This window comes from Pongo pygmaeus, chromosome 19 (genome assembly GCF_028885625.2).
Source record: "Pongo pygmaeus isolate AG05252 chromosome 19, NHGRI_mPonPyg2-v2.0_pri, whole genome shotgun sequence".
NCBI classification, from domain to species: domain Eukaryota; kingdom Metazoa; phylum Chordata; class Mammalia; order Primates; family Hominidae; genus Pongo; species Pongo pygmaeus.
This window is the reverse complement of record NC_072392.2, coordinates 10402704-10415046: the sequence shown is the minus strand read 5'-3', so window position 1 is coordinate 10415046 and position 12343 is coordinate 10402704. Positions and strand designations below refer to the sequence as shown.

Genomic DNA, 12343 nt, shown 5'->3' with positions numbered 1-12343 from the left:
TAGATGCCATCTGAAGCTTAAACTTACTCCTAGTACACATTATTGTATTGAATCACTTAAGTTCTCTTAACTTCTTTGTAGAAAACACTTTAACCTTTGATACTATTACCATGAAAAAAATATATAATTACAAAAAAGGTTTACCTAAAAACCATACTCTAAATGATGCAGAATTTAAATGATGTTCACGCTTTCAAAGAGAATATAATTTTGATAATCGTGTGTTCATTAATTAGCCAAATTCAATGCCTCTACTACTTTATAGCCACCACGCAAGATTGATAGAAAAGTAAATAAAAATCAGCCCCTTTCCACAGGTAGTTACAGATCTCTAAATCCCAGCCTCTGGAATAAAACTGTATTGTCTCTTCCTGTTTTCTACCTCTCACCCCAGGCAAACTTTGAGAAAATGTGCCGCACCCTAGAGGACCAGCTTAGTGAAATAAAAACAAAGGAAGAGGAGCAACAACGCTTAATAAATGAGTTGTCAGCCCAGAAGGCACGTTTACACACAGAATCAGGTCAGTAAATAAATAGCATCAGCCTTCGGAGAGGTGACGAATGAAAGACAAGCCTTTACCTATCAAATACAAGTAATTTCTCAAGCTCTACACATTCATTTATCATGTCTTACTTATTCCTCCATCTTTTTATTATGAGACAGTAAAATGCAATGATTCTAAGCTACAATTGGGGAAAAGAATTAAGCTCCCTGGGCTCAGGAGATTTTTTATGCCTCAGCATTCCTCAAAAGTTCTCGAATTCTAAAATATCAAAGAAAACTCATACATTTTTTAAAAGGCAAGAAATAACCTTCTCAACAGCACTGAAAATCTTGAGGGTTTTTTTCGTCATATGAAATAAGAGGGTTACAATGTTATTCCATTCTTTAAATTATTGTTTACCTAGACAACAGAACTAAATCATTGCTGTTTTGTCTTCCACAGGTGAGTTTTCACGACAGCTAGATGAAAAAGATGCTATGGTTTCTCAGCTATCCCGAGGCAAACAAGCATTTACACAACAGATTGAAGAATTAAAGAGGCAGCTAGAAGAGGAGACTAAGGTGAGAATTCTCCAGCTGATACTTTCAATCACTTGAACCGTGCAACATAACACACTATTGAACTTTGCATAGAGAATTTCAATGATCAGAAGATAAACTTATATCACATAGTTTTTGGTTGGTCTAGGCCAAAAGCGCTCTGGCCCATGCCCTGCAGTCAGCCCGCCATGACTGTGACCTGCTGCGGGAACAGTATGAGGAGGAGCAGGAAGCCAAGGCTGAGCTGCAGAGGGGAATGTCCAAGGCCAACAGTGAGGTTGCCCAGTGGAGGACCAAGTACGAGACGGACGCCATCCAGCGCACAGAGGAGCTGGAGGAGGCCAAGTATGCGCTTTTAGTGCAGGGGGGCAGGAAGAAACAAAAGTAAAGGCGGTGAAGGAAAAATAGAAGAAAGAGAATATTCCAGGCTTGGGGACACATGAAAGACTTCAGCTTATTTTATTATAGGTTGGTGGATTCCACCATATTCTTCTTCTTAAAGCCCAGTGTATGTCCACTGGAGAACGGAATGAGACCAGATCCCTCCACCCATTCCGGTCCAGAAGCATCTTAAATTTCTTTCCACCAAGATGGATTATTAATTATCAGAATATTATTTTGAATTAAATAGAATTAGTATCCTTTAATAGAAGGAAAAATTGAGACATTGAGACTATCTGGTAAATTATTATGAGTATTACAATTAACAATAATCAGTTTTTCCTTACCTGGAGTATTGAATGTTTATATTAAGGTTGTCATATGCTGTCATTATTTCAACTAACAACCTATATCAATGAATGTATTCACTAATTACACGTACTGTTTGTGGACTACAAGTCATGAGATTTACAGATTTACACACAGAAAGAAAAAAAGCATTATATTCCTAGTGAAAGAAGCCTTTCTAAATTTATCTCAGTAGTTGTTAGAATTAAACAGGATGAAAGAGTTTGTAGCAAGCATTTCCAGAGAGAGTTCTAGATAAGAGTGTGGGCTGGGAAAGGTCATGAATTACATAGGTTGGTGAAAAGAGTAGTAGATAAGATTTTGGAGGAAATTTGGGAAATGCAATAATGCAGTAATATTTATTATCAAAGGCCACCAAATCAAGAAAGTTACTGATTCATTGTATGACCTTGAACATATCACTCTGGGCTGCAGTTTCCTCATTTGCAAAATAAACAGAACCACACTAGAAAATGCTTAAATTCTTTACTAGAAAATGCTTAAATTCCTTACTAGAACCATACTAGAAATTCCCTTACAGAATCATACTAGAAAATGCTACCATTCCTTGGTGATATGCCTTCTGTTCATGGTTGCCATTTCTTCCTCAAAGTAAATAAAACTCAGCCCTTTTCCACAAGTAGTTACAGATCTCTAAATCCCAGGCTTCAAAAGAGAAATGTATTGTCTCTTCCTGTTTTCTACTTCTCACCCCAGGCAAAGTTCAAGAAAATGTGCCACACTATAGAGGACCAGCTTAGTGAAATAAAAACAAAGAAAGAGGAGCAAATTTTCACATTGCCTACTCAGCTCTAGTGCTAACATATTCTCTCATACACACACATACACACACACACGTGCTTCGTAAATATGTTTGGCAATACCTGAGATGGATAAAAATAAGAACTCAACAGGGAAAACAGAATTCTAAGAGAGTGAAAATGTTTAGAAAAATTCAACAACTTGTAGGCAACTCTTGGGGAAATATGCTTTCCCAGTCAGCAGCTTTATAAAGGGCACTGTGGTGACTCTGAGTCTGCTCTTGGTCACTCATACTGACCCAATTTTCAGGAAGAAGCTGGCCCAGCATCTGCAGGATGCAGAAGAACATGTAGAAGCTGTGAATTCCAAATGTGCTTCTCTTGAAAAGACAAAGCAGAGGCTACAGAATGAAGTAGAGGACCTCATGATTGATGTGGAACGATCTAATGCTGCCTGCATAGCTCTCGATAAGAAGCAAAGGAACTTTGACAAGGTGGTCCACAGTACCAGCTCCCCGGGGGGAAACTGACATCATTCTTGGTTTCAAAGGCTTATTTTCTATATACTTCCAGGTTCTGGCAGAATGGAAACAGAAGTATGAGGAAACTCAGGCTGAACTTGAGGCCTCCCAGAAGGAGTCGCGTTCTCTCAGCACTGAGCTGTTCAAGGTGAAGAATGCCTACGAGGAATCCCTGGATCATCTTGAAACTCTAAAGCGAGAGAATAAGAACTTACAACGTGAGTCACTGTAATCATTCTATTTTAAAAATGGTAGGGAGGTATCTTTTCAATTTTTCTTTCTACTCAACTGAAATTTGGTACTTTATTATCATAGAGGAGATTTCTGACCTGACAGAGCAAATTGCAGAGGGTGGAAAGCACATCCACGAACTGGAGAAAGTAAAGAAACAACTTGATCATGAGAAGAGTGAACTACAGGCTTCCCTAGAGGAAGCAGAGGTACATTTTTCATTTGCTTAGCTCTGCATTATAAATAAATTGAAAATTAATAGCAACTGAGATCTCTATCATGTTGCAAATCTTTAGGGAATAACACATGTAATTCAGTGAAAAATACTGAATTGTACCTTGAGAATGCAGAGCTAATAGGCTACATTAAGATGTATGATAGTTTATGGGTTTTTTAATGCCTTCTTGGAGAAATTATCATAATGTGAAAGAAATAAAAAGCTCTTTAGGTAACCTAAATAAATGTTGCTTTTATTAAGGTATCTCTTGAGCATGAAGAAGGCAAAATTCTTCGCGTTCAACTTGAGCTAAATCAGGTGAAATCTGAGATTGACCGAAAAATTGCTGAAAAAGATGAAGAACTCGATCAGCTAAAGAGGAACCATCTCAGAGTTGTGGAGTCAGTGCAGAGTACACTTGATGCTGAGATCAGGAGCAGAAATGATGCTCTGAGGATCAAGAAGAAGATGGAGGGAGATCTTAATGAAATGGAAATCCAGCTGAACCATGCCAACCGCCAGGCTGCTGAGGCACTAAGGAATCTTAGAAACACACAAGGAATACTGAAGGTATGCTGGGGTAAATACACATAGTGTTGTACAGTCTCAGTGCCATTGTGTAACTCAAATTTTAATGTTTTACGAGGACTGTGTGTCATAAATCACCTAAGCAACATGGTAATCAGTTCAAAGTTCAAAGTTATACGCACACAACTGAAAAAGAGCTTAATTCTGGAAGGCCCAGGACAGAGTTTGCTTTGTTATCTGCAGAGAAGCACTGTGGTGAGGGGTAGGGAGATAGAGGAAGTGATGAAAGAGTTTGGCTACATGCCACTGCTTAAATCACTTCATTAATCTGAACTTCATTTGCTTAATATGTAAAATAGCACCACTGGACTAGCTGAAGTCTAAGGATACTTTCCTGATCCAAAATTTTGTAGAGCTAGCCATGGTATTTTTTAATGATTCAGGGTCTAAAATAATAAAACATCATGTTCTTTTGAGTAGAACTGCAACCCTCAGCTACAAAGAATTTATTGTTAAAGGTACTTGCAGATTGCTCCTATCTAATCATACTCTAAGTCATTAAGATCAAAGAGTGTACATGACCATAAGTTTGCATTTGCTTTAAGTGGAGCATGAATAAAAGGCTTTTTCTCTTTCTGTGTAGGACACTCAGCTACATTTGGATGATGCCATCAGAAGCCAAGATGACCTTAAGGAACAACTGGCAATGGTTGAGCGCAGAGCTAACCTGATGCAGGCTGAAGTTGAAGAGCTCAGGGCATCCCTGGAACAGACTGAGAGAAGCAGGAAAATGGCAGAGCAAGAGCTTCTGGATGCCAGTGAGCGTGTGCAACTTCTGCACACTCAGGTGAAGTTCAAGACTATGGTTTAGAAAAAGTACTCCCTGAAGCTGAAGACAATTTGAGAAGATAAGCTTGTTTATAAAGTAAAAAGTAATCTTTGTCCCTTCCTGGAGCTCTGGAAAATGTATAGGGTGCTGTAAGGATTTACTGGGACCTAGCTGGTTCACGAGTATATTTATGGGCTGGCATAATCACGCTGAGTTGAAATAATCTGGAATTCTAGAAACTTTTATTTAAAAAGCGCAGAAGACCACCTACAAATAAACATACACACAACATTTGTAGCTGTCTTGTCTTATGCAACTCTAAGCTACAAAAAGATAGGCAAATAAAATAGAGGAGAAAAACAAAAAGCCACTAAATAATATTTATGTATCACATATGCACAGAATGCTAACCTCATGGGATACAAAGAGAAGCTCTTTAGTTCAAATTCGTGGAGGCCATTATTAATACTAGTCAGCATTTGTTGTATATAGTGAATTTGTTAAATAAATGGTGGTATATCCTCACAATGGCTAATATGTAACCACTGTAGTATGCATTTATTGCCATGGGAAGATGTTTACATTATAGTAAGTTAAAAAAGCAACTTAAAAATAATATAGGCTGTGTGATCTTTTTTCCCATATAAACATATAGGAAACATCCAGAAGGATAAATAAAAGTTTATCCTTTATCTCTGGTGAGAGCGCAATAATTATTTTTTGTCTCTTGTCTGCTAATTTGTATGTTCTACTATCTTTTACAATAAATATATATTACTGTATACTTCAGAAAGTTGCACTATATAAACGTAACTATTATAGAAGTGTTAAAATCACATGCTTTATATAATTTTAAAATCAAATTAATATGCAACATTTTTCTTATTAACAGTATCTAAAGTTGACTATTCCAAATACTGTCAACTTGCCAAAAACAGAAGGGATTCTTGGTTCATTTTTATCCCAACAAGACTACTATTTTTTTTTTTTTTTTTTTTTGAGACAGAGTCTCGCTCTGCGGCCCAGGCTGGAGTGCAGTGGCGCGATCTCGGCTCACTGCAAGCTCCACCTCCCGGCTCACACCATTCTCCTGCCTCAGCCTCCCGAGTAGCTGGGACTACAGGTTCCCACCGCCATGCCAGGCTAATTTTTTGTATTTTTAGTAGAGACGGGGTTTTACCGTGTTAGCCAGGATGGTCTCAATCTCCTGACCTCGTGATCTGCCCGCCTCGGCCTCTCAAAGTGCTGGGATTACAGGCGTGAGCCACCGTGCCGGGTCAACAAGACTACTATTTATGCATTTATAAATATGGAAACAACCAACATGAGTTAATAGCTAAAAATTACTGATTCATTTTAAATGAGCTGTGGTGTGGTGCTGCACGGTACAGCACTTTGAGTTTTGCGGGTTGTGTTTCATGCTTACAAATGGCAACAGTAATAGTTGAGTACGTTTGATATCAGAAATTAAATTTAGAAGTTTGATTAATAGAGCTATATATAGAAAGGAGAAAAGGCATAAACTTAGAATTATCTTCTAATTTGGTTTTTATTCTAAACATTTCTTATGATCAATAATTTTTGCCTGTGTACACTAGGTAAAATGACAATGTCAATTGTTGTAATTAAATGTGCTTCTCTTCTCTTTCATTAATTTGAAACAGAACACCAGCCTGATCAACACCAAGAAGAAGCTGGAAACAGACATTTCCCAAATCCAGGGAGAGATGGAGGACATCGTCCAGGAAGCCCGCAATGCAGAGGAGAAGGCCAAGAAGGCCATCACTGATGTAAGCAAGATGAGCATTTGTCTTACTGACACATACATGCTGCCTGCTATCATCAGAATTCATTATTTTCGCAATTTATTTGATAACCAGGCTGCCATGATGGCTGAGGAGCTGAAGAAGGAACAGGACACCAATGCCCACCTGGAGCGGATGAAGAAGAATATGGAGCAGATGGTGAAGGACCTGCAGCACCGTCTAGATGAGGCTGAGCAGCTGGCCCTGAAGGGCGGGAAGAAGCAGATCCAGAAACTGGAGGCCAGGGTGGGTCTCCACAACTTCACTCAATTCCTTGTGGCCAGTTACAGCCAAACTGGTAAACATCTTTGTTCCCTTCCAGGTGAGAGAGCTTGAAAGCGAGGTGGAAAGTGAACAGAAGCGCAATGTTGAGGCTGTCAAGGGTCTTCGCAAACATGAAAGAAGAGTGAAGGAACTCACTTACCAGGTGACCAGTGTTTTCATATCTTCCAGGCCTACAGCTTTCAAGAAAATAATGAGTTGTTTTAAAATAATGGCACTATCTACTTGCCCCTCTTTCAGACTGAGGAGGACCGCAAGAATATTCTCAGGCTGCAGGACTTGGTGGACAAATTGCAAACCAAAGTCAAAGCTTACAAGAGACAAGCTGAAGAGGCTGTGAGTATCTCCACAGTAGAAATCAAAGGTTCAGATGCACATCCAGGTTTTGTGGGGCCTAAAGTTTATAGAATTTAGGGGGCTTTCTTTAAATTGGGAATACATAATTAGGTATGAACATGAATATTTAGAATGAGAAAAATGAACCATAAATTACTGGAGCCTTAGAGATTTGAGTTTACTTCTTCTGACACCTCTTTAAGCAATTTTCCAGACATGTTAATATACAAATGTTTCTTGGTTGCAATCCACTTCCCTCCCTATCTAGAACATTCTACAACCCTCAGCACTCATATGGACCTGTGCAAATGAGGGTATGAATTCTAAGCCTCATTTAACTTCATGATAAATCCATCTTGGGACCTTTTTTTTCAATTCGGCTGCAGTTATCTTTTTCATTCTGTTAATTCTGAAACCTTCCTTAGGGTTCTTGGCACCAAATGCCACTACTGCACCTATTTTTTAAAGTTTGCTTTTTAGAAACAAGATGGAATTCAGATCCCTGCTACTTTGTTCTCCAGTTATCACTGCAGCCTCTTCAGTTTGCCAGAGAGTCAAGTGAGAGAGAGACTTGAGGAGGGTCATAAGCACACTCATTTACATAGGCGAGTTTGTGAGATGCCTTGCTCTCAAATAACTATGTTACTAAATAATAAAGCCTTTTTCTTTTCTTTTTTTTTTTTTTTCGAGACAGAGATTCGCTCTTGTTGCCCAGGCTGGGTGCAATGGCACAATCTCAGCTCACTGCAATCTCTGCCTCCTGGGTCCAAGAGATTCTCCTGCCTCAACCTCCTGAGTAGCTGGAATTACAGGCGTCCACCACTACGCCGGGCTAATTTTAGTAAAGACGGGGGTTTCACCATGTTGGCCAGGCTGGTCTCGAATTCCTGACCTCAGGTGATCCACCCACCTCAGCCTCCCAGAGTGCTGGGATTACAGGTGTGAGCCACCACACCTGGACAACAGAGCCTTTTTCTTTCTCATTCATGAGGCAAATCCTGAAGTAACAAAAGCAATAACAATCAGAAAATGTCCAATTTTCTTGTTATCTCAAATGCATCTCTGTTCTCAGGAGGAACAATCCAATGTCAACCTTGCCAAGTTCCGCAAGCTCCAGCACGAGCTGGAGGAGGCCGAGGAACGGGCTGACATTGCTGAGTCCCAAGTCAACAAGCTGAGAGTGAAGAGTCGGGAGGTTCACACAAAAGTCATAAGTGAAGAGTAATTCATTCTAATGAAAGAAAATGTGACCAAAGAAATGCACAAAATGTGAAGTTCTTTGTCACTGTCCTGAATATCAAGGAAATAAAATCTTTAGATAATTTTGCATCTAAAAATACATTTGTCTCTTAATTATAAGCTCTTTAGTGCTATTAGAACTAATTCCTTTATTCAACATTTGTGGAGCTCCTAATATGTGCAATGAGAGATAGTAACAAAAATGAATGTAGGCAGTGAACCCAACTTTAATAGAAGGTAAATGAAATAAGATGCTCTGAGGAGACATGAAGGTGACAAATGCACTCTCAATTCCATTCAACCAGTTTTACTGAGTATCAACTACATGTCTGGTACAGAAATGGACACCAAAGATATGACAGTTATCCCTGTCTTTGAGGAGTTCAATCCAGTGTGGAAGATTGCAATTCAAACAGATATATGCTATATGTATGTGCAACATACATACTCTGACATAAGTGTGAAAAACAAGTGTGGTGATAACATAGAGTGAGCTGCTAACTTTGGAAATCCAGAAAGGCTTCTCAAAGGAGACTATGAGCTGATTCCTAAAAGATGACCAGACAGTTATCAGGTGAAACAGAAAAAAAAACATATGATCATTCTAAGAAAAGAAAACAAGCTTGAGATTTCAGCATAGTTTTAGCATAGGCTTCATGAGCAAAGGAGAGCAGATGAGGCCAGATATGGAAGTTAAGGCCTGATTGTGAAGGGTATGGCCTCACATCAAATTGGTCCAATTTCTTAAAGAGGAGAGTTGACACAATTATGGCAGCAGTATGGAGGAATGAGTAAGGTGGGAAAGATCAAAGCCTTCAAAGACTGTTTAGGAGGCTATTAAAATGGTCAAAATTAGAGATGATGGTGATGGAAATGAACAAGAATGGATGATAGTGATGGAAATAAACAAGAATGCAGAATGAAAGCACAGTTCTAACACAGTATAAAGAAAGGGCTTGAAAGAATGGAAGAAGTTAAACTGTTTCACAGCATTCAAACCTCCCAGTTACTTTGTGGTTACAGATTTCATTTCCTTTTGGAAGAAGTTATTTTCCTCTGAACTTTCTCCTTCTCCGAGAAAAACAGAACTTTTTAGATAAATCTTTCTGTTGACCTTCTAATTCTACATACAGTTCTGCTCACTTATGAGGAATACTTCACCTAGGCCATGATGCAGATGAAGTTCTGTTTATTGTATGTAGAATTAGAAGGTCAACAGAAAGATTTATCCAAAAATCTAACTGTATGTAGAATTAGAAGGTCAACAGAAAGATTTATCCAAAAATCTAATTGTATGTAGAATTAGAAGGTCAACAGAAAGATTCATCCAAAAAGTTCTGTCCATTTTTGCTCCAGAAAAGGAGCCTGACTTTTCTCAGTATCTTGCATATTTTAAGGAGGAACCATAAAGGAAATTTCATTCTTAATTTCAAAAAGAGTATGACCAAAATTTTATCATAGCCATTGCCATAGTGTTCTTCTCTTTGATATTTTATTAAAATTTAAAATTTTGCTTCTTCCAAAAATAAGATAAGAGAATACCAATTTATTCTTTATAGTGGTGCTGTCTTTTCAAAGTTAGTCTTTTCTAATGGAGGAGCTGCCTTGGGAAATCTCCTTCGCCAGTGTGGGAATCCTAACTAGTAGTGAGAAGCTTGCTTCATAAGAGGAGAATTTTAAAGGGGTAGAAAATAATTATCAGGAATATTTCACCTAGGCCATGATGAAGACTAATGAAATATTCTCCCTAGAGCAAGCATTTATTATCGCTTTTTAATTAAGCTCTGCAGAGTTAATCTACTGACCTCAAAAGCACTGGGCAATTGCTTTATTATTCTGACTCCTAACTTAAATAATTGCTTATGTAGAGAGTCGAGAGTGTATTCTATTATATATGGGTCAATTATTATGGGTTTCCTGATTGAAGGAGCAAGCATATAAATCACAGTTATTCTGGTCAATATTCTTTCTCATCTTCCTCACAGACTAGCTGATTTATAGACATATTTCCTTATCTACTAAAATAAAGCCACACATAATAATCTAGGACAGCTTATAGCGCTCTTCATCTTTCCTTTAATTGATACGAGGTATTACTGAGATTTGGTAACTGTTTCTAATCTAGTGCTGCTGGATCTGAGAACCCAAACAGGATGCATGCAAGGAGAAGGCAGAGGCTGTCTCCAAGAACACACAAGTCTGAATTAGGACAAATAGAGGTAGTTTAAGTTCAATTCCTACCTGATTGTAACACTAACACTTAGTGTGACAGAAAGAAAACGAGACTGGAAAAGACTTTGAAATGTTAAAAAAAGCAAGGGACTTCTCTAACTTACAGATAAAGCTATTTAAAGTGTACACACAGAGAACTAGGCAAAGACGACCATACCCTAGTGTTTTTGGTAAGTCAAGCATCATGACACTAATAAAACCTCCTAAGAATCTTGGCTGGGCATGGTGGCTCACGCCTGTAATCCCAGCACTTTTGGAGGCCAAGGCGGGCGGATCACGAGGTCAGGAGATCGAGACCATCCTGGCTAACACAGTGAAACCCCGTCTCTACTAAAAATATAAAAAAATTAGCTGGGCATGGTGGTGGGCGCCTGTAGTCCTGGCTACTCGGGAGGCTGAGGCAGGGGAACGGCGTGAACCCGGGAGGCGGAGCTTGCTGTGAGCCGAGATCGCACCACTGCACTCCAGCCTGGGCAACAGAGTGAGACACCGTCTCAAAAAAAAAAAAAAAAAAAAAAAAAAGAATCTGTAATAAGGCCAGTCCCTTTTTTTCTCTATGTTCTGAGAACTTAAAAACCATGGTTACTAGAACCAAATTCTGTGACTGATACTGGAAATATCATAGATCTTCTTTCTACTCCATTCATAAGTGTTCAAATAACCAAACAGGTGTTAAGAATAGAAGAAATCTCACGATCCTTCTATTCCAGAGCATTACCTCTTCTATGTGTCTTATATCCAAATCTCCTATTAGAGTCTGAATTCTTGGTACCCTAAAGGATGGTCATTTTATTTACTCTCTTATTCATCTGAAAATGTAGTAATTTCAACTAACACCCTGACTAGAGTTATTGGCCAAACAACTAAGAAAGCATCTAAGGAAAGACGTTCCTTGAGATGTGCCTGAAGAAAAGGTAACCCTAAAGCAGGAAAAAAGGGAAGATTTTTAAATGCCCCTACAAAGGCCATTTAATCACAATTTTGCTAAAGGCTCACCCTGGGCATTAAATTCTCCAGTGTCATTCTTTATGTGTGAAGGGGTTTGTGAACCTCCCTATTAATCAATGGTTCTCAAATTTAGCCAGCACCAGAATCATCTGGAGGGCTTGTTAAAACACAGACTGCTGGGCCTGATCTCCAGAATTTCTGACTCAGTATGTATAGATTGGAGCCAAAGAATGTGTATTTCTAACAATTTCCTACGTGATGCTGATGCAGGGATCACATTCTGAAAACCACAGCTTTATATTACCATTATCTTTCACAAAGAAATCAGATGCTATATTCTATAGCCCCACATTTACATCTACAAATTAGGCCACAGCTCCTCTGGGCTTGTTTCTTTATCCATGAAATTAGGAGGTTGAGCTAAAAATAATCTCTAAAGTCTAATCTAAATGTTTTCTATTCCAAGTTAGATAGCACTGGCAGTAATAATGATGCAATTATAATATCTTATATCTATAGGACCCTTTGCTTCATTTGTAAAATGCTTTTTCATGTGCAATTTGTCAGTCACTGGATTCTCACAACCATGTGAGATAAACAGAATCCTTTTGGGAAACGACGTACAAAGAAGATTGTGCTT

At 38.6% G+C, this 12343-nt stretch overlaps 1 protein-coding gene across 4 annotated transcripts in view; it reads left to right on the top strand.

Annotated features, from left to right (window-relative positions):
- Positions 1-8615, top strand: part of LOC129018023 (myosin-4) — a 31505-nt gene extending 22890 nt beyond the window's left edge. For all 4 annotated transcript variants that reach the window (XM_054459134.2, XM_054459137.2, XM_054459138.2 and 1 more), the window contains 13 exons: positions 395-521; positions 948-1066; positions 1194-1390; positions 2846-3029; positions 3109-3274; positions 3372-3496; positions 3766-4074; positions 4676-4879; positions 6526-6651; positions 6742-6912; positions 6989-7093; positions 7189-7284; positions 8357-8615. In XM_054459134.2, the coding sequence (XP_054315109.2) occupies positions 395-521; positions 948-1066; positions 1194-1390; positions 2846-3029; positions 3109-3274; positions 3372-3496; positions 3766-4074; positions 4676-4879; positions 6526-6651; positions 6742-6912; positions 6989-7093; positions 7189-7284; positions 8357-8509 (2082 nt within the window). In that variant the 3' untranslated portion in view covers positions 8510-8615. The remainder of the gene's footprint in view (positions 1-394; positions 522-947; positions 1067-1193; positions 1391-2845; positions 3030-3108; positions 3275-3371; positions 3497-3765; positions 4075-4675; positions 4880-6525; positions 6652-6741; positions 6913-6988; positions 7094-7188; positions 7285-8356) is intronic.
- Positions 8616-12343: the final 3728 nt, after the last annotated feature.